At 45.1% G+C, this 24,529-nt stretch overlaps 2 protein-coding genes across 3 annotated transcripts in view; one reads left to right on the top strand and one right to left on the bottom strand.

The window, feature by feature from the left end:
- The window catches only part of LOC147711788 (uncharacterized), a 41,506-nt gene extending 24,967 nt beyond the window's left edge, over positions 1-16,539 (top strand). Inside the window, exon 3 of the mRNA XM_086924716.1 lies at positions 16,168-16,539. Coding sequence (XP_086780842.1) covers positions 16,168-16,539 — 372 coding nt within the window. The remainder of the gene's footprint in view (positions 1-16,167) is intronic.
- DNTT (DNA nucleotidylexotransferase) overlaps positions 1-24,529 on the bottom strand; it is a 1,394,583-nt gene that overhangs the window by 1,330,004 nt on the left and 40,050 nt on the right. The gene's annotated exons all lie outside the window — the stretch shown is intronic.

The following is a 24,529-nucleotide window of genomic DNA, read 5'->3' as shown; positions in this document are numbered from 1 at the left end:
AAGCAGCGGCTGTCACAACTTTGAAAGGAGTACTCATGGAATGTTTTCAAGAATTGCTAACTAATCGCAAATGTAGTTCTAACTTAAGACTAAATGTACACTTTTTTTGTGGCCCATTGTGCTTAAGAGTGTGTAAATATCTCACTAAAAAATGCGTACATTATGAGAAAATGACTTATTACAGCTCCTTTGAAATCTAGGAAGACAGAAATGAACATCCACATGTTCTCTATTGTGAAAAGGCATTTTGGATTTCGATGAATTAATAGAGTGCACCAACCCATATATAACTCAGAAGAAAAATTACTATGGATGTTACTTTGAGGTTGGTGGACTGTACTCCATTCCACCAACGCAGCAGAGGCATGTATTCTGCCTTGGTGGACTACATCCCAACATATTTAGAGACTTTCATCTGCCTGGTGGGGAATTCTTTGCCTTCAGAGGATGTGCCTACAGGGCGGTACGTTAGATGACACTGAACATTTACTGTGCAGTCGCCATAGTTCATGAGGTCGCTCTGCAAACTTGCCTTTGGAAATCCAGCAGACCCAACACATACTCTCATAGCAGGAGGTCTTTTATTGAAATGCAAAAAAAATATTGGCCCTGAAAGACGAGGTGTTTCTGCCCAGTGTTTGAGAATGGTTTTTAGAACCACTCGGCTTTTCCTGGTAGTCCCACACAGGAAATAAAGAATGTTAGTACATCTGTTCTAAATAGGGTGGATGGTCTAAGGTTTCCAATGGTTGGGCCAGTAGGGGAACTACCTGCAAGACCATAACAGTCATTTGACTGTAAATAAAGTTTGGTGGGCAGGGTACTCTGCCACCTATTTGATGTACCGCCCTGTTTTTCAAACTGTAAATAGGCCACATTGTTTTTTGGTAATATGCTTTCCAAGACTATGCTACGACAGCAGTTACAACTACGACAGTGATTACACTCCTTTAAACATTCTAATAAACACATTCACAAAGGGGCCTGCTTCAAATAAAGCAATATAGACAGTGCATCACCTGACAATTTCTGCTTTCCACAAGACTAAAATATGTCCTGATCATGAACACCAAAATTGGCATGGTGATGGCTTTCTTTGCTTTGGATAGGCAGCTTATTGGCATACAAAAACTCTTGTCTCTGTGGAGGACCCCAGACCAATGGATCGTATGAATTCCTTGGTCTACCTAGAGACCTACATTACACCCCTACCTAAAGCAACATCCAAAGGAAATAACACAAGCACAAGTAAAGGTTTGTCATAAAAAGGTAGTACTACTATCTATGCCACCCCTTTCACAGAACTCATAGTGGCGAGTTGCAGATGACATCTGTAAATCCGTGAACCACAGCAGCGGAACACAGTTGAATTGTGAGTGGTCAGTTTATCCTGATTGCATCTGGGTATACATTAGCACCACAAATAACTTGATTGATTTGATCTGACAACTTATAAAGCACAAGCAAATGTGGTTAGTCTTCTGGTGGGGCGAGAGCAATCATTCCTACACTAAAAGGACATTACAAGGCAAAAAAGCCAGGTCTTCAAGGACTTACGGAAAGGAAAATGGACTTCCAGGCAGGAGATGGATTGAGGGAGAGTATTCCCAAAGCTTAGATGCCACCACAGCAAAAGCAATCCATGAACATCTTGACCTCCAAAATTTAGGAATAACCAGCAGATTCTTTCCATGCAGAACGCAACTATCTAGAAGGAACATACAGTTGAAAGAGATGCTTAAGTCCTTCAGGGCCTGAGTTGTGAAGTGCCTTATGAACAAAGCATAAGGCATTAATATCTATCAGAACGCAATCTTAACATAGATTAACAACTAAGATGTATTGTTTACCCCAAAATGTTATAAATCTTAGGGCGTCTTTGAACGTGTTCCAATTTAACAGGTTCATCAATCCATTATTCAATATGTTGGTTTCTGATTTTCTGGTGATGTTTAAGTTAACTTCACTGATGCTTAAGCCATTATCCATAGGTGGCCATAACTGTGGGTGATAAGTAGACTCATCTTTATATAACTAGATGAATATAAATTGAAGTACTTATGGTGGTGTATGCTGCCGAAATATCTCCTGCCCACTTTGTAGTCCACTGTTTTCCCCTCTAAATATGATTCTGACACTAGGTTTTGCATTTCCATTGGAATCAAATTGGAAGCTACTAATGGGTTCCCATGAGTCTGATGGGATGTTGGCCGTGTGGGTATACTATTTAGATGGCTACCTTGAATGGGTGCGGAACATATCCAAGTGTTTTTTAGCAATGGAGTAAGAGCTCTTCCCTGATGATGCACTGCAGCAAAGAACATGTGTGGCCTGACGCCACAACCAGTCGTGCTTCTCATGTTCGGTCTGCCATTCCAAATTAGCAGGGCATTCAATGTTCGTAAACAGAAACCTGCAAATTTAGAATTGTGGATGTACCCACTTCAAGGTTTAATGTAACATAAAACAATAAGAAAAAGGGAACTGGGAAAAGATGGATAAACTCAGCTCACCACCCCCCCCCCCTCCCCCTCCAAGATATTGAATTGCTGATTGATGAAGTGTTATGAACAGAACAGAGACAATTAAGATGAGAGGGGAAAAATGAAGATTAGAATTCAGACTATCTTGCAGAGTAGTCCTTCCCTCTCCTTCAGAACCCATGAAGTTGGTAGGGTCATATTAGATTTGGTTTAACAAAGTGAGAAAAATAAAACTGAGCATGAATCTTTGATTCTATTGCAGCGCTAAGAGCAAAGTGATAAGGGAACATCTAAAGTGCAGCGGTATCAAGGAGCTACCAATATTGTTTCCACCTCTCACTGTTGTAAGCAAGCACACTGGCTTAGGGGTAGCATTCAAGACTCAGGCCCTCCTATTGATCGTGGAGCAACGGGAGGCTTACCCCATCCAGATGTGAAAGAACTTGGGAGGCTTACCCCATCCAGATGTGAAAGAACTTGGGCCTGAATGGTGGCTCTGAAGTTAGGCGGAATGAAGAAGAGTTTGATTTTTTTATAAACAAGCAACGTTAGGGACAACATGAATTCAAATCCTATTAATGTGTGGCTTGAATGACAATGTTGAATTGAGATCAAAATCCAAAGACTTCACCTCAGAAACAAGGGTTAAGACACTACGCAGTAAAACAGTTAAATAAGCCAAAAAGTGTAGCAAGTTTCAGATCTAGGTTGCACAAATGTAGTTCCACAGTAACTCGCATCCTCCGCGCATGACTTCTTAGGATAGTATTAGGGGACATCAACAAACCAGTAAATAAAAATGGCGCTACGTCTCCTTGAAACTCAAGGTACATGTTTAATAACATTGGCACTTGGATCTAACCCTAAACCGCACTGCAGCACAAGGGTTAGAGGCTCTAAACAAAGTCATTCATATGGACAGACAGACTAGACAGGCCAAGAGAGAAGCTTTTAAACAAGTTTATACCCGAGTCAGAATCAGAATAAACTTTATTCGATTTCAAAGCATGTTAAAATCATAAAAGTCACAGTTTAAACATTCATTATTGTTAAAAATTCCTGAGTCACCATCACCAATACAGTTAGAATGAAAAGAATTCCCCATAGTGGTATGTACCAAGTTCGAGGGGAACACGGGGTGGGGGGGGGCAGGAATTACAAACAGGCATGCCATCAGCTAGCACGCAGATAACACTGTAAAAGTGATGTGCTTCATAAGTCAAAGTGCAGAACAACTGCCAATGCTCACCAAAAAACAAAAAGAACAGGAAACGTGTGATAAGTAGCCAGTACACAAGGGTCCAAGGCAGGTTTTACCTAAGACACTCGGAGGCAAAACATTACAGCTACATTTAGGCCTGTTGATGTAATTAGGTTGTCTGAAATTCAGATGTGTGTGCTGATACTGGGCAGATAAATATGTTCCAATTTACGGCAGATCTCGTATATTTCACTTAAGCACATTATGATTTATTTCATCACAGTCTCATTACAAGGATGCAAAATTAAACCATTTGCTGATAAGATAAAATAGCAGTTTCTGAGATAGCAGAGAACACTTGGGCATAATACATTAATTATGGTGCAAAACCATAAATGCTTTTTTGGAATTTTTAAGTGCGTTTTTATTATAATAACTCGTAAAATGATTTTTTAGGAGCATGATAAATAATGTATTACAGTGTAATGAAAACTCGAAACTCATGTAGAATATGTGGTAAATAATTAAATAGTTATACAAAAAAGTAGCATACTCCGATGCCCTATACGATCAACCATTTCATATATTTTTTAATATATGGCAATCCCATTGAAACCATTGCATGATGCTGCTTAACTAATTTGTTTTCTAAATTAGAATGTTATTCTTGTATAATAAAGGTGAGTATGTACAGTATGATAAATGTTGAGAGCAATTTTTCTGAACATGTGGTGATATTCAATGTTTTTATTTCCTGAATCGCAGCACAGCCTAGACTGGGCCCTGATTTGACAAGCAGTGCGGCTTGAATGGGGGGCATGGAAGCAACAGTCAATTGTTTTATCACATGGGCCCTACTTTCAGTCTGCTTGCAATCTAAGCCAAACAGTGTTGGTGTATATGATAGAGTCATCCTTTTTGCTCGGATCACCCTCATTTTATGCTTTGCACTGGATAGGCAAATTAGGTGGAATTATAATTGGTACTGGCAGCCTAGCTGTAAATCCCTAGTGACCATCTGCGCCGCCTGGATTTTTCGCTTTTTGAACATCTGGTTTTTGGATCTTTTACTGTGGGAGAGCCTCATAAGTTGGGGCTTACCCATGGTAAACTCATGATAAAATGGACTGCAGTGGGTTCCAACAGTGACCACCTTATGAGATAAGGTGGCTGCGCTGCAGCCAGGGTGAGGGGCACCGGACTGACTGCATGTGGACACAAGTGCAGATGTGTGTACACCCATGTAAGGGCTGTGTGGGGGAGATCCCTGTTGTGCGCAGCCCAGGACCTGGGTACAGACAGAATGGTGCGGAAGGGACTATGCCGAGTTGGGTGGTGACATGGAATAGTCCTTATAATGTGGGGAGACACAAGTAAGGGATAGTCAGTGTGGTTTACTGTATCACTGTAGGATCACTCCATTATTTTCTTATGGAGAAAGAGACCACATGGGGTAGTTCCAGTTCCCTAGGGCCTACAAACTCCAGACAGGCACCAAGGAAAGTTGCGTGAAAAGAACCATTCTGCTATATCCGAAGCCATATCTGTACTGCTTATGGGTTATCCAAAAACGTCATATTCCTCTGACTCAGCTCAGAACTAGAGCCTGGCGGGACCCTGTCTGGCTGTATTAATTACCTTCCTCCCCTAGCTGTAGCATCAGTGGCCTAGCCCTTCACTGTAAGCATTCCGAAGGGCGAAGGTCTTCTCTCCAAAAGGGAGCAATGGGGTGAAGCTGCAGGGCCTCAATTAGCAGCTGTCACCTGGTGCCAGGCACCAGGAACCAGGCCTGCTCCAGCCTGGGCCAATAAGTCAGCCAGTGGGGTAAGGGGGCTTTTCAGAGACCATGTGGCATGAGACACTTGGACAACTCCATCTTGAAGTATCTCAGAGGCCTGTGCAGGAAATAGGGATCAGGGGCAGAGAGGTTATATGTCACTGCAGTATAGGTCAGAGTTGCCTTCCTGCCAGCCCCCTCCAGTTTCTCTTAAAAGGTCTTGCACAAGAAGAGGAGCTCTCTCTGGGGTGTAGTCTTGCTGACGAAGACTGGTGCTGGAGAATGGCGCCATGAGCAGTTGAAAGGAAGAACCCCATGACTGCCACAGGACTCTAGGCTTTGCCTTTGAGGGAGTCCAGGGCCAGTGAGAGGAGGCTTGGGCCCCTGCACAAGGAGAAAAAAGACCCAGAAGGAGAGACAGGTAAAAGTCTGGAGCAGGGAGCCAGTGAAGACAGTTCTTTGCCGAGTGTGCCTTCTTGGAGGCCCGGAGGGTGGTGAAAAGGGCTCCAGGTGGCTAGGGCTGGCCACCAAGAGCGCAAACAGGTCAAGATTGTTGAAATCGTCTCCAAAGGGTAAGATATGCCCTCCAGAAAGTAGGCACATTTTTACCTCTAGTGTGACCATCGACAAAGCACATGGGGCTCCGCCGCCAGTCTCAGATGTGACCTTGGGGAGGGTCAGGTCCCCGGGGCTTCCCTCAGTAAAAGGTGATGTCAGTGAGCATCGTTGCAACCCTCGGGAAGGGTCCTATGGGGCCCAAGATCCCAACCCCCGGCCACAGTGAAGTAAATTCAACAATCGCTGTCGAGCCTCCATGAAATGGGGCCCAGGAGTCCACCCTGGGCCCAGATGAAAAATGAAGGTGGGCGCGCCGTTGCGCCCCCGGGAAGAGGTCTCAGGGGCCCAGGCCCCCCTCTCAGGCCCTGCTGAAGAAGCAGTTGTGGAGCGCCATCGGGCCCCGTGAAGAGGCCTCAGGGGCCCTGGACCCCATCTCTGGGCCCTGTCGAAGAAGTCGGGAGTGCCCTTGAGCTCCCTGTGAAGTGGGCTGACCAGAATGAAGAGCCGGCTCCCGTGGCAGCACGCAAGGGTGCTGGCCAAGCAGGGAGCCGGTGAGTGCAGGTAGGAGAGGGCCCCTAAAGAAGTGTGGAAGCAGCATGAGGCAACCATCGCAGGCAGCAGGCTCTCCCCAGAGCAGCAGGAGAGGCGCTACTCAGATATGCACAATCTGGGGAAAGCACCCCATAATGCCCTCAGGGCATGATTGGGCTGCTAAGAACACCGGCTTGTTTTCAGCATATGGTGTCCCCCAGAAGATGGGGTCACCACCATTTGAGTTCCAATGTGTCGGGTGAGCTGCAGGAGCAACGCAGACTCCCCCAGCACAAAGGTGGAACGTTCCCACCCTAAACCTCTGGTAACTTAAAGGAAATAACTCCTCAAGGGGTCATTCATGTTTTCAAGCCTTCCTAATGCTGGACCTTTTGTTCTTCAGCTGGGAGCTGATGCTGAGGACTAAAATGAGGTGCAAGAGGCTCTTCATGGAGCATCCCCTAGGGGTGGAAAGGTGTAATTGCACAGGTGGTGCATTTATGTAATGTTCTTTTAAGGGACTGCAGGTCATAAGTATGATCTGATGCTATAAGTGAACAAACTTGAAATATGTAGCTAGCCTAATCAGGGTGCCTGGTTTTAATTGCATAGATATGTGATTATAGATGTGATGCTTTTTAGGGGCTATGATTGATTTGCATTGTTCATGTTACCCAATATGATAAATTCACATCATTCCAAGTGATGCTTAGACCAAGTGATGCTGAGACATGTATTCTTGCTACTGCGTTAGTTGAACATCCAGACTGTCAGCCACTGTGATTTAAGTGTCCATAATGTATGTTCAGTCTGAGGTGCTCTCAGTCAGGGTTGTGTGTTCCTATGGCAGGTGTTCCCATTATAAATATGTGTTGAAATAATGGAGGGGTGCCACTGGGGTGGTACCAGTGGTAAGGGTCCTCACTCCGGGTTATGGTCAACCCGTTGCATTTGGGGGCAAGCTGAGGTTCATACATGTGAGTGGTGGTATTAGAACCCCTCCTGCGGGAGGGTGGGGATGTTTGCGCAATGTGAGAAGTATTTCCATCAGCTTACGTATATTTGTAAAGTGATGCTTAGTATTGAGAAGTGCATTTGTAATAAATGTACTCTTCCTTTTTATAAAGAAAAGTACAGACTGGACAATAAATTAGTGAGTGTTATTTCTGTATACCTGTAAATGGTGATTACTAGCCCACACCCCCTCCCTTGAGTAAGCCTTAGACTGTTCTGCAGCACCACCCTCTGAGAGTCAAGGGGTACAGTGGGGGTGTTTCATTCCCAGTGAAGGACTCATGTAGCCCCATTATCTAATCAGGCTTCACAACTAATGCCTCATTTTCCAACACCTAGGAGCAGATCTACAAGAAAGTGCTGCAGCGTGGCACTGCAAGCCTTTTGGCTGCGCCACGCTGCGGCACTTTCAGAGTATAGGAATGTGACATATTTACAAGAATATGTCGCATTGCTGTGCTTTCCCCTGCGCTGGTGCACAAACAGCTGCCAAGCGCCGGCGCAGGCACCCTTGCACCCTGGTGCAAGTATGCCTGCGTCATGGGGAGATTGTTTTTGTGCAAGAAGGGGAACTTACCTGCACAAAAACAATCACTAAAGGCCTTTTCCTCTTTCAAAGCATTCTGTAGAATGCTTGAAGGCATTGAAAGAGGAAAAAACAAGGCGAAATGAAAACATTTCTCCTCGTTGCACCTCCCTACGCCACTTCAAGGGTGGCGTAGCATTCAGACACATCTCCAGATTTACGATTTTTGTAAATCTGGAGATGTGTGATGTTTCATCGGTGTTGTGTGGGAACACCCACAGCAACACCCATGGAGAGCCTCTTCAACGCAAAGTGCTGCGTGTGAAGGGGCCGTATTTACAAGGAGAGGAAGTCACGCAGGGTGGCTTTTCCTGTCCTTGTAAATATGGAGGAGCCCTCTGCACCACCAGTACGTCACGGACATTGATGTACGGGTGGCGCAGGGGGCTTGTAAATCTGCCCCCAGTGTATAATAGAGCATGGAGGATTAGAGGCTCAGTAGACTTAATGCACTTATGTGTGCACTACTACTTGCTGTCATTTTAAAGGCAGCACTGCCTTTCACGCTGCCTTTAGTTTAAATTTATATGCAAATTCGACTTTGGATTTCAAGGTACTTTCAAAGTCTCAAATTACCTTTTTTAATAATAAATAACCCCTAAGGTCTCCCCTAAGTGCTCCAGGGATAGGGTGTCTTGTAACCAATCAGCAGGGACATTATATAAGATGTTTTATAAGCCCTGGTGATGGAAAAAATGTAAATTTTGTTTTTCCCCATTGTATTGAATGGGTTCATAGGCTAACATCACAATATTTTATTCAAGTATAAATGTTGACAGGAGCCACCTAAAAATATGCTTCCAAGTATCTAATTAATAGTTAAGATAATAACTTTATAATTTTATAATAACTATTACAGACAATTATGATTCTTGTGGTCTTGCGACCGCCAGATTCAAAGTCGTATCAGCAGTGGACCGCCTGCTGTGGCGCAGGAGCGCCACAATCCATTAAGCTGAGCAGGGCATATTTAAAGTTCTTGACTGGCAGTGCAAGAACAAAGGGTGCCCTAGAGGTCCCCCATGTCCCTTATGCCATGAAGATACATTCAGGGGGGTACAACATGTACCCCCTGTTTGTATTCCCCCAGTTCCAGCATGGCATGGATGTCACCGTCCATGCCGGGCTGGAACTTTTTGGCCATTCCGATTGCTGTGACTGTTTTCAAGGCACCGCCATGGGAACAGCCATGGGATCAGCCTAAGGACCACCAACCGTATTACGAGTTGCACATTTTCAACTCTTAATACAGTTGGCAGTCCTTGCACGGTTTTGACGCAGGGGAGGAAGCATTGCATTGGTGCCGCTGCACCAGAGTCGTAATCAGGCACTAAGTTATTAAACTTTCTTTCCTGTCAGGTAAAATCCACTCTTCCAGGTGTCCCCTGCAAATTGGCCAGTCTTTCCCAAGTTGAGACAGAGCTGCTTTATGAGGTGTGAAGTGTCCTGTCAGAGTAGACAATGGATTTCCTGTGGTTGGAGAACTTTTGCTGCAGAAGCCAAAAGACAGGAAGGTGGGGGAGCCAAACTGGTCTTCAAAGGGAGAGTGACAGTTTGGGACCAGCACAGGCTGACTCCCACACCCTGCACCCAGCCACTCAGGAGCCTCAATAATTATATCAGTCATGGTGTTACTTAGCCACATCAGTGGGTTGACTTTGTCAGATCTAACCCCAAAGGAGAGGCTTTCTCCATGTTGGAGTTTGAGAGAATAACGCTTTCTGGGACAAGAATATGCCACACTTTGGAGGAAGTTGTCATACACCTAGATGGCACCCTGCATTCCATTGTTCAGGAGTGCACTCCTACTTGACACCCAGAAACTGTGAATAAATTTGGGAGAGCTGCATAGTTCCTCGGATCTGCTGCCTGAAACTACAAGGAGTAGAAGGACTGCCCTGCTGGAATCTGGATCTGCACCCAAATGACTCCACTCTGAAGGACAGCACCCAAATGACTTCACTCTGAAGGACTGCACCTGCTGCACAATTTGGTACTAAAGTCCTAAGGACTTCACCTTGCTTCAAGAAGGGTTAAGGAAAGGACTCCCTGCAAGCTACAGGTTAACAGAGCCCACCTGCATCATCTTCACTGAGAGTCCCCATCCTGGAGGGCGTCGAGTGGGCTTTTAAGGATATGGGGCCATATGTATCAAGCAAATTCGCATTCACAAAAGCCGAAATTCGCAGAAGTTCGGCCTTTGCAAATGCGAATTTGCTAAATGGTATGTATAAAGCAAAATCTGGTGCAAAACAAGGAACCGCAAAATTTGCGATTCCTTAAATGCAATGTATGAAGCAAAAAAAAATGCAAAATGTCTTTAAGGAATCGCAAATTACCACCAACTTCTAGTTGGTGGTAAGTTGCGAATTCCTTGAAAAATGCACATTTTTGCATTTTTCAAAGTGCCATGTGATGCACATACATGCCCTTAGGGCATGTATGTGCGCCACCTGTTCACCCATGCATGTTTCAGGGGTGCAACAGGGTGTCCTTTGGACACCCCTGCACCCTTGAAATTATTCTCAATTTGTGATTAGCAAATTGTGAATCGCAAATTGAGAATAACTTCCCATTCATTCCTAGGGGCCTCCTGGCCCATAGAAATGAATTGGAAAGTATTCCTTAATTGCGATTCGCAATTTGCTAAACGCATTTAGTAGATCCGGAGTGCTGCGCTGTGCTGTGCTGCGGACGCGAGCGAGAGGAGCGAGCGGACGCGCTGGGAGGCTTTTGACCGGCTTTGATCACCTAGATTCTCCCCCTCTGCAGCTTGGGTGAAGCGGCCTCTTGGTGTCTTGCTGGTGTCTTGCCCCATCCCCTGCTCCCCTACAACCGTGAAGTGCGGAGGGTGAGCACAGGGTAGGGCAGGGCAGGGCAGGGAAGGATGGGCATCGGTGTCCCCACAACAGTGGCACGGTCTACAGCCGCTCCAAACATAAGCACTCTAGCCGCGGATAAATGCTGGAACGGCCCGGTAGCAGCGGGAGCGGCAGTGAGACACACTGCTGCAGCAGGTGCTGCAGGAGCATTTTTGGCGGCACTTTGGCAGCATTTTGACGGCTCAGCAGGGGCTACAGCACCAGGCAGGACCCAACAGAGCCCTCCAGAGTCACCCGGCAGCGGCAGTAGTCGCTGGAGCACTTTGGCGGCCCAGCAGTGGCAACAGCACCAGGCAGGACCCACCAGAATCCACTGAGTCCACCCAGTGGCGGCAGCAGCCGTGGGATTTGGGGAGCGGGGAGCTAGCGAGTAACAGAGGACAGCCCGCCCAAGCGCTAGTTAAGCCCCTGCTTGACTCCCAACTAGGTTTGGTTCAACAGGCTCAGCAGGCTCGGCAGGCAGCAGGCAACTGCAGAACAGAGCACAGCGCATACTGCGGGTAACCGCGGGTTAAACGGAAGGGAGCGGCCGCAGCAGCTGCCACCAGCAATCGCACCGGCAAACGCATCTGAAGCGCCTGCAGCAGTGACCACGGAAGCAGAAGCCGAGTTGCGGTCTGGTGAGCCACAAGAGCTGCAGGAGCTCCCCGCGTTTCCCGTGTGGGTGTAGCTGTGGTTTTTCATCGCTTTTCATCGTGACAGGAGCCGCAGGACACTGTGCAGTGCGGTGAGTGGTCATCTGTTGACATCTGTTGACAACCTGCGCAGCAGGAACTGTGAGCAGGTCTTTTGTGGGGCGGGACTGCTCTTAGCAAATTCAGCGACTTCAGTACCCAATCAAAGCATTGCCAGCACTCGCAGTAGAAGTAGGTCAAAAGGCGCAAGGCGCAAGCGGTTCAAGCAGCACAACCCGGCATAACCCACAGCATCCTACGAAAGACTCTGAAATGCCTTTAATAACGCCCAAAGAAAAAGCAAGAAAAAGCAAACATCTTAAACAGCACCACATAGCCCAAAAAGCTTAAAACAATTTAAATAGGCCGAAAAACCCACATAAAAATCCACACAAAACTCGAAGCATGAGATCAGGATGCGTTTGTGGGGGACCCAAAGCCGCTACGAGAACAGGTAATACTAGCAATATTACAAATCAAACTGCGAGGCAGAAAAGGAAGCTGAAAACTCCTGATGGCATAGAGGGAGAACCACAGGTCAAGACCAGACCAGCAACGCAGATGGATAACACCATAATTGAAATTTTACAAGATCCCTTGAGGTTAAGCAATCCAACACCAGGGACTAAAACAGCAATATGCCATCTTTAGCAGCATAAAATCGATACTAAATTCTTCTTTCTAAAAAACGCTGGTGACACCCTGCTTTCATGTCCTAAGGCACCTGCGGGTCTACCAACACCTCTCCTGCCCTCCCGACTAGAGGATCAACGTAAGGAGGAAGGGATTGAAGGATCTACCGCTCAAGGAGGAAAGAGGAAAAGGCAAGGGTCAGACAGCCTAACAACAACCCCACACGGCTCAGCAACCGCCGTAAATTGGAATTTAAAAACCCCGGAGTTAGTGCGCACTGGACTGCACTCTGAGGATCCACCAACTTCTGCGCAAGAAAGGGGAAACAAGACTGAGACCAATGGTGCAAGGGAAGAACAAGCAAACAACATTGACCGTGCAAACGCACACAACATCACAATGGCCTCAACACCCAGGCCCACCAACCAACACAAAAAAGTGGTGAAAATTGTGCATCAATAGAGCCATTAACCATCTGTGAGCTAGACAATTCAACTGCAATCTCACGGTTGGAAATAAGCCCGACCCTGCAGACGGAATCTTGGATGCAAACCCGGAAGACCTAAAGGCAGAAAGGGGACCACTTGAAAACTCTAGGGGCAAGCAAGGCTCAGAAGATAGAGCACATTATGTCTCAACGCACCTACAACGCGACCCGGTGATGCCCCAATCCAGCATGCTGGAGGACCCAGATGAACTGGATCAACACTCTTACCTTGATAAGGACGAATGGGAGGCACTCCTGGCAGCCTATCGGGGAGACACGCACAGGAGCCACTCTCTAGAAAATCCAAATAAGAAGGGGGGAAAGGGGACAGGGGAGGTGCATCATGAGTCACCCACTTGCATACCTGGGAATCCTGGAACAAACCAAGGAGAGATACTAACAACAGACATAAGCGGCAAAATCAGCAACGGGCCGGTGGCCCTAAAGTGGATATGCAAGGCATCGACCACGGCGATGCTTGGGCAAGCTTACTTAAAACTGTGAAACTCCTAGTGGAGACCCTGAAATATCAGACTGACAAAATGGATTTGCAACTAACCCTATTGAACACTCTGGCTGTCTATGTTGTATCAATTAACGGCAAGCTGGGGAATCTGAACAAAACGCTGGAGAGCACTCTTGATCACACGTCAGTTGAGCATCAAACCTGCGGGTGCAGTCCAATTGTGGACAAACTAGCAACTCTCCCGACCATGCTGACGGACTTATGCTTACAAATCAATAGGGCATCAAATAACGTCCACACTCGGTACTAAAGAGCAATCCCTGTCTGGTCACTGGGAAGACACAGTAAGCGACCAGCCTGGGGAGGTTGGCAAGGAGCAATCACCGACCTCAACCAACCAATTGGGAATTACCACCAAAAATAAAAACCACCCACAATTAACAGCACCTTCTCCTAGCCACAGCCACACGCTACCACAGGCAGAGGCACAAAACTTTGAACTGAAATTAAATGCAAAATAAAGACGCACACAACAACGAAAAGGTCGGAAACATAAGTGGGGAGAAGTGTGGCTCAATGATTAGAGCGGCAGACCCTGATGCAGAGGTCTAGACCGGGACCAGGGTTCAATTCCCCGCCTCGGCGGGTCTTGGGCTCAAAATTCCACGAACCTGATAATTCTCGCCTCGGTGCCTATTCCAATCATGGAGTCCCACTCTGCAACTCTGGGCAAGCAATAGCTTGCTTAATCTCCACAACGGCCCCCACAACGCTAAGGATGCCTGGCCTCCACCTTGGGGGTGCCCAGGAGTGGACACCTCACAGGGAAAGCCAGGATGGGTTCCACAGCGGTATTCGTACAAGCGCCTTGAGACCCTTGCGGGTGAGTAGTGCGCTATACAAGTATCAATTTACATAAGCAAAGTCCTACTAGGAACGGTTTCCAAAGACTCTTTGGGGCACCTTCATTGCAAGGGGGGACAAAGCAACATTCCAACGGGTCATTGTTAGCTCTTGAAGGGACAATGCAACAGAACACTCCCATATCAGAAACAATCGCCATTAAGAACACTGCAAGCACGTCTAGCGGCGCCCAAGTTTACTCCAGCGGAAAGAAAGAAAACTGCACACTTGAGGACGCACGAGGGGTGGCGGGAGCAAAACCTTCCTAGCCCCACCGAGTCGGAAACCCTATTGCAAACCAAATCATATCAGAATGGAAGAAGATATAGGGATGAGAATTCACATTAAAACGACAAACTAGGATACTGGACACACCGACAACTCCCGAGACCCACTTTCAAATAATAACAACGCCGCGGTGGGGAACACAAACCAGGGGAGTCTGAATATCCACCTCAGCAAACAAACAGCCAAAAGGGAAGATGAGAAAGCACACAACAGTCAGCTTCTGCCCACAGACGCAATAGCCACACAACCAATGGCCAAAAATCACTTGACACCTCAAAAACAAAACTTACTGGTAACACAAGATCAAATTCAAATCAGCCAGTGTCCAAACTGGCAAGGAAACATATACCACACAGAAGGAATCCAAATGGCTCTTGACAGTGCACCGAACGAGGCCAACAGGCCAATTCCGCAAAAACATCTCGGCGTCTCCAACTGGGCTGGGGCAAGGGACACGAATGCAATATGGTTCATACCTGAATACACCTCTAAAGCGGGGCATGACATCCTAAACCGAGGTAACATACTGTGGTTACTATCTCATATACCACCACTAGCAGATTTAAAAACAACAGACTTGGAGTCAATAGAATTCATTAAGTCCGGTGATGCAAAGGTAGGCGAAAAAACAAGAGCTACATGGACCACTGTAATAACAACACACAAAATACTCTCAGAACAGGACATCCTAAAATCTTGGGGGATAACCATCGCCCCGTACTACAAACCAGGCTGTTAAACCAAGCTCCACCGAGAGGTCCTGCAACAGTTGTTTCTAGACCAACTATATCAGTGCTGAGAGGAGCCTTAGGCACTGCAACATGGACATGAGGCATAAAGAAGAGCAATTAAGGAGCTGCAATCATCCCTTTACACTGCAAGCGCGGGAAGAAGACACACGATGGTTCGCAAGAACCATCAATAATACAAACGTTTGACGCGTTCCTCGCACGCTGGATATGGGAATTGAAAAAAAGGATATAGTACGGATCTGTTCTTGGAACATAAATGGCCTGGCCAACAAAATAGCTGATCTCGACTTTGTCACCTACGTCAGGGCTTTCGACATTGTGACATTACAAGAAACATGGGCCAAAGAACCCCGCCACCTCCAAGGTTTCTTGCGCTTCCATTCAAACACCATCAGGGGGGCAAAATATGTCCATCTGCAAGGAGGGCTAGTCATATATGTGGGGAACACAATTGCTCATTCTGTTCGCATTTTTGGCCCTCCATCGCAATCATCACTAGCAGTTATCGTAACCTTCCCCCAATCATCGAAAAACAAAAGGGACACCAGCATCATGATAATAAACGTATATATTTAACCGAAATTTAAAAACAAACTAACTAAGGAAATGTGCAAATTTGCGGAAACATGCCTAAGAGAGGGTCCCACAACCGACCTCATCTTAACTGGGGACTTAAATCATTACCTAATGGGCTCCTCGTTGGAAGAAGAAGTGCTGTTGCATAACGCAAACTGGAATATCCCGCTGCAGGGGAAACCAGAAGCATGTAAGCAAACCAAGATTGGACAAACGACCTTGGAGGTTTTAGAACATCTTAACCTAAGGGCTCTAAATGGCAGACTACCAGAAGATGATCCTCCTTAGCTTCATTTATCTTCACAAAAACCAGCTAATTTCTAGACTACACCTTTGTTTCTCTTGGCCTTTTCCAGCAAATCACACCTTTTCAGATGGGCAATAAAGGTGACAGTGATCATCGGCCCCAAGAAATAGCTCTGAAAACAGTGACCTCAATATTCGAAGGCTGCCGGGAGCCCCAAGGATCAACAACCACCATCGACTTAAGACTAATCAAATTCAAATTAGCAGCAAGCAGCGAGATGCTGGAAACTGCAAAACAACATTTTGATGCAAGGGTCGGAGACGGAGAAGTCGAGAAATGGAAAAACTACGTATCTGCGATGGAATCATACACAACCAAGGTCAAGCCTTCAAACCAGCAAAGATTTAGTGGCACAATGCCCATGTCATACAAGGCAAAACAAGGAATTAAGTATGCAAAAAAAGGATTAACCAACTCCTGAGATACCTTCGGGACAAACCCAGTGACAAAACTCAACTGAAAGTTTTACAGAATCAAAGGGCAGCCCTCAAAAAACTGAAAAGGGATGCGAATAGAGCTATGGAGGAAGACCTCAGGGCCAAATTACAAGCCGACGTTAAACACAACAACAGCTCCCGATTTTGGATGACCATAAATCAATTTATCAATAACAATCATGATGAAATCTGCTCCTACATCTCAGAGGAAGTATGGGCAAAATATCGCAGGTCCCATTTTCAGAGATCATTGTAAACTAGATCAAGACAAAGTATATTGCCAAACGACACCTAAGTCCTGTGCCGGAAACCATCCCGCTGACTCTGAGAACTCAGTAACAGACACACAAACCGAGGACTCCCAAACTAAGTACATAGGTGCCATCAGACGGCAGATAGGAAAAGGGAGAAGAGAAGGCGCACCTGGCCCAAATGGACTGCCACCAGCATTGTATAAACAGGAGGCAATCTTCTGGGCTAAAGCTCTGGAACCACTCTTCAGAGAAATTAGAACGTTGAACATTTTGCCTAGTTCATGGAGAGGCTCAATCATCTCCCCAATCTACAAATCCGGCGAGAAGTCGGATCCACAAAATTACAGATTAGTGGCACTACTGGACAATGAAGCTAAATATTTTGCTGGCTTGTTATTGGAGGATCTTCAGGCATGGGCAGAAGAAAAATCCGTAATTCCTCTACAACAGACTCGCTTCATAAAATCGGTCGGGACAACGACAAACATTCTAAGCATGGCTATGCTTATGGATAAGGCTGAGGCCACACGGTCGTCTTTATTTCTTTGCTTCATTGACTACAAAGCCGCCTTTGATCATGTCAACTGCACCAGAATTTGTCCAAACTACACAGCTGGGGGCTTCCACAGCCATTACTCAAACTAATAATGAATTTACACAGGAACACGTGGCTACAGGTGAAGCTGGGAAATGGAACGCATCTGTCAAGGCGCATACCCACGGAAAAAGGATTAAAACAGGGCTGTGTTTTAGGACCCACCCTTTTCAATCTGTACATTGCTGATTTAGTCCCGCTACTAACCAGCTGCAACTCACATGCCCCGAAATTAGGAGATATTTCATTACCTTGTCTCCTCTATGCAGATGACATAGTCCTGATCAGCAAGACAAAAGTAGGGCTACAACATCTCTTAAACACAACGCGGGTTTTCTCCCAAGCAAATGATCTGACGATCAAGCTTGGTAAAACAAGAACAATGATAGTCAGGAAAAAAAGACGTCAAACTGCTGCCTGGTTCTGGGGTGATACCAGAATAGAGAGCACAACCGAATACAAATATCTAGGCGTGAAGCTGGATTCAAGCGGCCAGTTTGTGGCTCAGAAGAACAGCATAAGGCACAAAGGTCTAGCACTAGCAATTTCCCTAAAAATACTAAACTCTAAATTAACATGCCCATCGATCTTACCACTCGTCGAGGTTGTTCGGACAAAACTCCTGTCAACAATCACCTATGGCAGTGAGGCACAAAAAGGGAAGGACGGGAAAACACTTGATGCCACAGTACGAACGGCATATAAGGTCATCTTTGGGCTGCCGAAATACACTTCACCCGCCCAAATCAGACTTGAGTTTGGCGTTCTGAAACAATCACTGGCTAGACAAGGGGCCTTCATCATCACTTGGGACAAAGTGTGAAGAGCAGAATGTGGTACGCTAAATGAACAGATGTGGAAGTAGCTACAATCATACCCCAAATTACCAGCCGCGTAATTTCTACATAGCAGTCTGCATAATTTGGGGCTAAACCAGCTTTAGGAAACACTGACAACCACTCCTTCTTTCAAAAAATGAGTGTGGAAGACTATGAAACTCCTTTCATGGCTAAAGGACAAGGATGCACTATCAAAGAGATCCCACGGCTGGATGACCCTGAATACATATACGAAGCCGTGCACACAAACCTACTTCAATTTGTATTATGACAAAAACATAAAAATTGCTTTTATGAAATATAGGCTAGGACTGCTCCCTTGCACCGAGCATCTCCCTCCCTGGCTTAGGATCCAAGCTGGCTCTGCGTGCCGTCTATGTGGATCGGCTCAGGAAGACATGCTGCACCTACTATGCTCCTGTAGAGAACTTACAATAGAACGAAAGAAATTTCTGAAACAACCTTCCAATCAACGAGGGATCTGCACCAGGAGGCAAGCTCTGCTAGCATGTTTTGAACCAAGCGACCCACAATTGAACTGGAGAACAATAAAATATCTGAGACTGTGCGGCAGCAAGATGCCAGAAATACCGACAATAGGAACCTAACCAGAAATAGCACTTGCATACGTGCAAGAGGTCTGCGAACACTCTGAGTATATGATTTGGGAACTCAGACTATACGACTTTTTAAATACAAGCGTTTTAATTATGTACATGACAGTTTTTAAATGAGTATATTTTTTGTATTGCAATGGTTTTAATTAACTATGCAAATAAATTAAACTTGTGTAAACTTGTGTAATCGCAATTAAGGAATTTTAAGAAATCGGAAAAAAAATTCGATTTTGTACATACATACCTATTTGTGATTCTCAAATAGCGATTTCTTAAAAATTGCTATTTGAGAATCGCAAATCAGGTTGATGATTCATATGGCCCTTGGTCACATGCCTTGAGAGAATTGCAGTCCAGACATCCCAATGACCATCTAGCAGATTCCAGACCCTTGGATTTGGGTTTTGGACACTTTAAACCCTCAAGAGGAACTTCAGGAAGAAGTTCCAGAAATTTGGTGAAGCTTGGGAGTTTTTAGTCAAAAGACTCCGTAGGGTGACCGACTCGACATAGAGGGTCAAGTTGGCTACCTTCAACCACGACCCAGGTTAGATTTCAGGTTCATCATGATGAAAGCTCCGGAGCTCTAGACTTCCAGGATTTGACCTTGGAGAGAAGCAATCCAATAACGTTGCATCAAAATCTGCCTGCGAGAGTGGTCTGCTTGACCTCAGGAGAAAAATCCCTCAGAATCATTTCTACACACGAAGGCATAATGTAGTCTGAGGCCTACCGCTTAGTGTATCTGACCAGCTCTCCATTGTGGTTGACCTCAAACTTTGACAAGCGGGACCAGGTGTCCCAAAGTTGCGATATTTGTTTTTAAGTACAAGAAAGTGTTTATTATTTGTAGATTTATATCTCTGGTTCCTTACATTGGATTTGTGTTGTTTTGTTGTAAGTGATTATTGGCGTTTGTTGTAACATTAATTCACGGAATACCTCTCGCCTCTTTGGTTTTATCTTAGAACAATTCGTCACATTGGATGTTTTTGCAACAGTCTTCCTACTTAACAGATTCAGCCAGATATTCCTAGTGATTGATCCATATTTTTGGCTGGTTTACAATATACTACCAGGTAGTTTTTTCATCCCCGGCCTTACTTAGATATTGCTAAAATTTTGGGTTGGGTTAGAGTCCATTGTCTTACAATATATTTTATATCTGTTTAGACATCTTTCGGAGCCTTCCTCACAACACTTGACGCTGTTGCATATCCTCGACTACGCATGTGTATGGCCCTCACTTGGTAACCACCCACCTTTAAGATTCAGTTGCTTTTTTAAGAGCCATAAGAATTCAGGTTTTTCTCAAATATTTGCCTTTGTCTCTGTTTTCCTACAATTACTTCAATTCCTTACAGAATGTCATCTAGCTCCTTGTAGCTATTTCATATTTAGATTTTTAGGTAAGATCAAATGTATCTTTAGAAACTGATTTATGGTATCCCTCTCAGTATGTCTCTCAATATGTCTGCTCTTCACTTATTCTTTATCCTTATCACAGGGTATATTGGTTTCCTATATGTTTCACAGTTCCCAACATTTCCTATGTCACAATCTCCAGGGGACCCTTTCGGTCTTTTTATCTTTTTTCTATCTCTTGCCAATTTTTCTATCCTCTATTGTGCGGTTTCTTCTCATTCTTTTCACTTATTGCGCCATGATTTTCAGGTCTATTTTCAATCTGAAGCTCCGCTCTGCAACACCAGTTAGCATAATCTTCTGTTTCATGCACCTTGTCTTATTGTGTTACAGACTCAGTGTACTACATCATTGCATATACTCATGTTGAGTTTTGTATATGTTTTTCTTATATATAGAAATTTCAAGTGGTTCTCCCGAAGAAGGCGTATGATACGCCGAAATGCGATCGTCATCCTACCCACTCTGTTTTTATAACCTTTGATTATATTTTATCATTGAATGTTGATATTCTTATGTTTTATGCTTTTCATGTTTTGATGTATCAATTTTTTCACATGAATTGTTATCTTTCGTATGTTGGATAATAAGAGTGTTTTATATTTTGTAACTTTTATGCAATAATAAAATGAAAGCGTTTTTTTAATTTTGTGGTTGTATGTTAGTACACTGAGGTTCTGTTCAGTATCCTGTTTGTTGTGTAACCTGATATCGTACAGGGATCCAGTTGCCTAGGAGTTGTTAATATTTGAAAATTTTTGTTGTCTATTTGTTCATAAAAATATAATCTATTTCCAGAAAGTGGAGTTGAATTTTCATTGTGTGTTGTAACTTACTTATCTAATGTATGGGTGTTTTTACATGCTTTACACACCTGTCTCCTAAGTTACGCCTGCCTGCTTATTGCCAGCTACCAAGGGTTGAGCAAGGGAATAATATTTTACAACCTTAAATGACCCTCTTATTGTGTTTGTGACCTTATTACCAGTGGTAAGTCTTTAATTATCACAACTAATAATCCACTTTCCTACAGTGTTGTAAACATACAAACAGTCCTCGGTTAAACTGCCTTTTGGATTATGTACGAGATGACCTTACATGCACTGCCGTTTTGCACATGTTTTTCCCTGGTGGAATTCACAAAGCTGTGTTTTTGCTTGGAGATAGGGCTCTGTGCTGTTCTCCACATGTGCCGAAAATGGTGGCTAAAATCAACAATCAATACATGACAATCTGTAAAATGTGAGCACTTTTTCCTGGGCTGATCTATAGCTGAAGCATATGTGCACTTGTTACAGTCATCGAGGCTTAGAAGCATAATGAAACTCAGCAACCTTCATTCGCTAAACAGCAGTATATGGTGAGGGCTGAGCAAGGAGTTAAAAGCAGCCCTAGTAAAGCATTTTAATACAAACTCCCATTGCAGTAAATTATTCCACATAGTGATCAGAGCTTTCTGTAAATGAATTTGATGGGTTGATCCCACCCCAATAATTTTTTTAATGGGCTCAAACCATCTATTTTACAAGTCATTTCCCAAAGATATTGTCTACAAAAGCATTAGCTGAAAAACAGCTTTAACTTTATCAAATTAAATCAGTTAAAAAGAATGTGTATGCATGCCTGTATTTGCATGCAGCAGTATGTTATGTTGGGGTTTTGAGCTCTATTGTAACATCATTCACCAGATTGCTATCTTAAAGTCAGACCTATTGGCTTCATACTCACCACATTGTATAAGGAGTCTGAATTTCAAAGGGTACTCTTCATGCTGCTGCCACCATTTGAGCCAGTGTGTAAGGCTGCAGCAGTGCCTCTGGTCCCACCATACTCACATCTCATACCCATGAAGGTTGAAGGGTGTCGCCAAAATCCATGTGGGAGTTGGGGTGTAGTGGGTCACCAAGTTTCATGGCGGTGGGGTTCTTATTGGGTCATCAAGCTTCATGAGTGGAGTGAGGAGAGACAACCCTCTGAGCTGCCAGTGTCTACAAAGACCCACCATTTTACAGTGCCATTTTAAGGATTTTGGCTACCCTTCGACCAATATATTTTATGGGCCCCTTTATAGAATTTGAATGTTATAACCAATTTCCTGTTAACCCAAGCCCACAAGATGCTAAACAATGCTAAATTACTTGTTAAACTTTAGCAGGGTCACACAAAACAGTTGAAATAGGTCTTACATGGGACCCAAACAACCTTCAAATGACATGGATTAGAGAAAGAGGCAGAGTTAGAAGTAGGCAGAGAGGGAGAGAGATTCATATAGGAAAATAGAATAGACAGGTCAAAGAGAGAGAGCTCACTTACCCAGAAGTCCCTTTGGGAGAGGGGGCCAGGGCAATTGCCCACTGTGCTCATGTATTATAATCCCTCTGCACCCTTCCGCACTTCACTTCTGTAGTATGAGCAGTGCCAGGCAGAGTTCTGATGATGTCATTCCATGGGCGTACCACACTAGTCCTAAGGCAATTGTGGAAACCTGCTGGCCCTCTCTCCATTCCAGTGACAGGCCTTCTATTTTTACATATGTTATGTGGCTAATGTTATGTTATGTTATGTTATTTTTATACTTCTATAGCGCACGGCCACTCCACGGAGTATCCCGGCGCTTTATCGAAGGAAACCCAACCGAAGAAGGGAGAACATAACACTGAGAGGACGTGCAGACACAGGAAGCAGCATCAAATTAAGGGAAAAGCCATGTCTTAATGGCCTTTCGGAAGGACAGAAGGCTAGAGGTCTGTCTCAGAGAGATTGGGAGGTCATTCCAAGCATGAGGAGCTAAGTAGCGAAAAGACCGTCCTCCTGCTCTAGCACGCTTGATAATGGGAATACTCATTTTTGATAGGGACGAAGATCTGAGAGATCTGGGGGGGTTATACCAGGACAATCGTTTGGAAATATATTTGGGGCCTATGCCATGTAAGGCCTTGAAAGTCGTGGTCAAAGTTTTAAACAGAATCCTTTTAGCAATTGGAAGCCAGTGTAGTGTTGAGAGAAGATCAGTGGCTCTGGCTTTTCTTGGAAGACCAAAGATGGCTCGGGCTGCAGAATTCTGGGCGATTTGCAGACGCCTGACCAGATATTTGGGAAGTCCCAGAAACAAAACATTAGCATAATCCAGCCTAGAGCCAATCAGAGCCTGGACAATGATTTTTCTGTGCTGGATAGAAACTAGAGGGAGGAATTTACGAAGCATCCGAAGGATGCCGAAACATTTCCCAGTAAGAGATGAAATATGCGGTCCAAAAGATAGCTCGTTGTCAATCATAACTCCCAAATTTTTGGCTTTCAAAGACGAACTAGTGGGAGGAAACATATCTTGCGGCCACCAGGGTTTCCAATCAGGCTCAGAGGTACAGCCAAAAAAGAGCAACTCCGACTTGTCGGAGTTGCACTTCAGCCCATGACGTCCAAACCACTCAAAAACAGCGCTCAAACAGCCCTTGACTTGGGCACCGTCAAACAAGCCATCTTTGTTGCTTACAAAGAGGAGCTGGGTGTCATCAGCATAGGTGACAATCCGGGCGCCGAAAGACTCCGCCGTCAACGCCAGGGGGGCCATAAAGATGTTAAAAAGGAGGGGGCTCAGGATGGAACCTTGAGGAACCCCCACTTCAAGCGGTGACATTTCGGCGGAGTAAGGAGGCGCCCAGATTGTCTGCCGGCGGTCGGCTAAGAAGGATTTAAGCCAATTCCACACCGTTCCCCGCAGACCAAAGTCCCAGAGTCTGGAAAGAAGAAGTGCGTGGGGAACGGTGTCGAAAGCCGCCGACAGGTCTAGCATAATCAGTACCACTTTTTTTCCAACATCCAACTCCTCCCTGATGGCATCTGTGACTTCAAGGAGCGCGGTCTCCGTGCTGAAATTTGCACGGAAGCCAGATTGAGTGCTATGCAACAGACCCTTTTCCTCGATGAAATTAGAAATAGATCTGTGAACAAACCTCTCAGTCACTTTCGCCAGAGCAGGGAGTAGGGAGATGGGTCTATAATTCGCATGGACTGAAGGGTCGAGCGCTGGTTTTTTAATGAGTGGCAGGATCATGGCGCTCTTCCAAGCTTTGGGAACTACCCCGGAAGAGAGCGACAGATTCAAGATGGGATTTACCAGGTCATCTAGAACAGGTGCCATATTTGCTAGACACTTGGCAGGGCAAGGATCCTGTGGAGATCCGGATTTAAGACTTGTCAAGATATCAAGAGAACTCTCGTGATCTAATGGGGGAAAATCACAC

The sequence above is a fragment of the Lissotriton vulgaris genome, chromosome 5 (genome assembly GCF_964263255.1).
Source record: "Lissotriton vulgaris chromosome 5, aLisVul1.2, whole genome shotgun sequence".
NCBI lineage: Eukaryota > Metazoa > Chordata > Amphibia > Caudata > Salamandridae > Lissotriton > Lissotriton vulgaris.
This window is presented reverse-complemented; position numbering and strand designations above follow the sequence as displayed.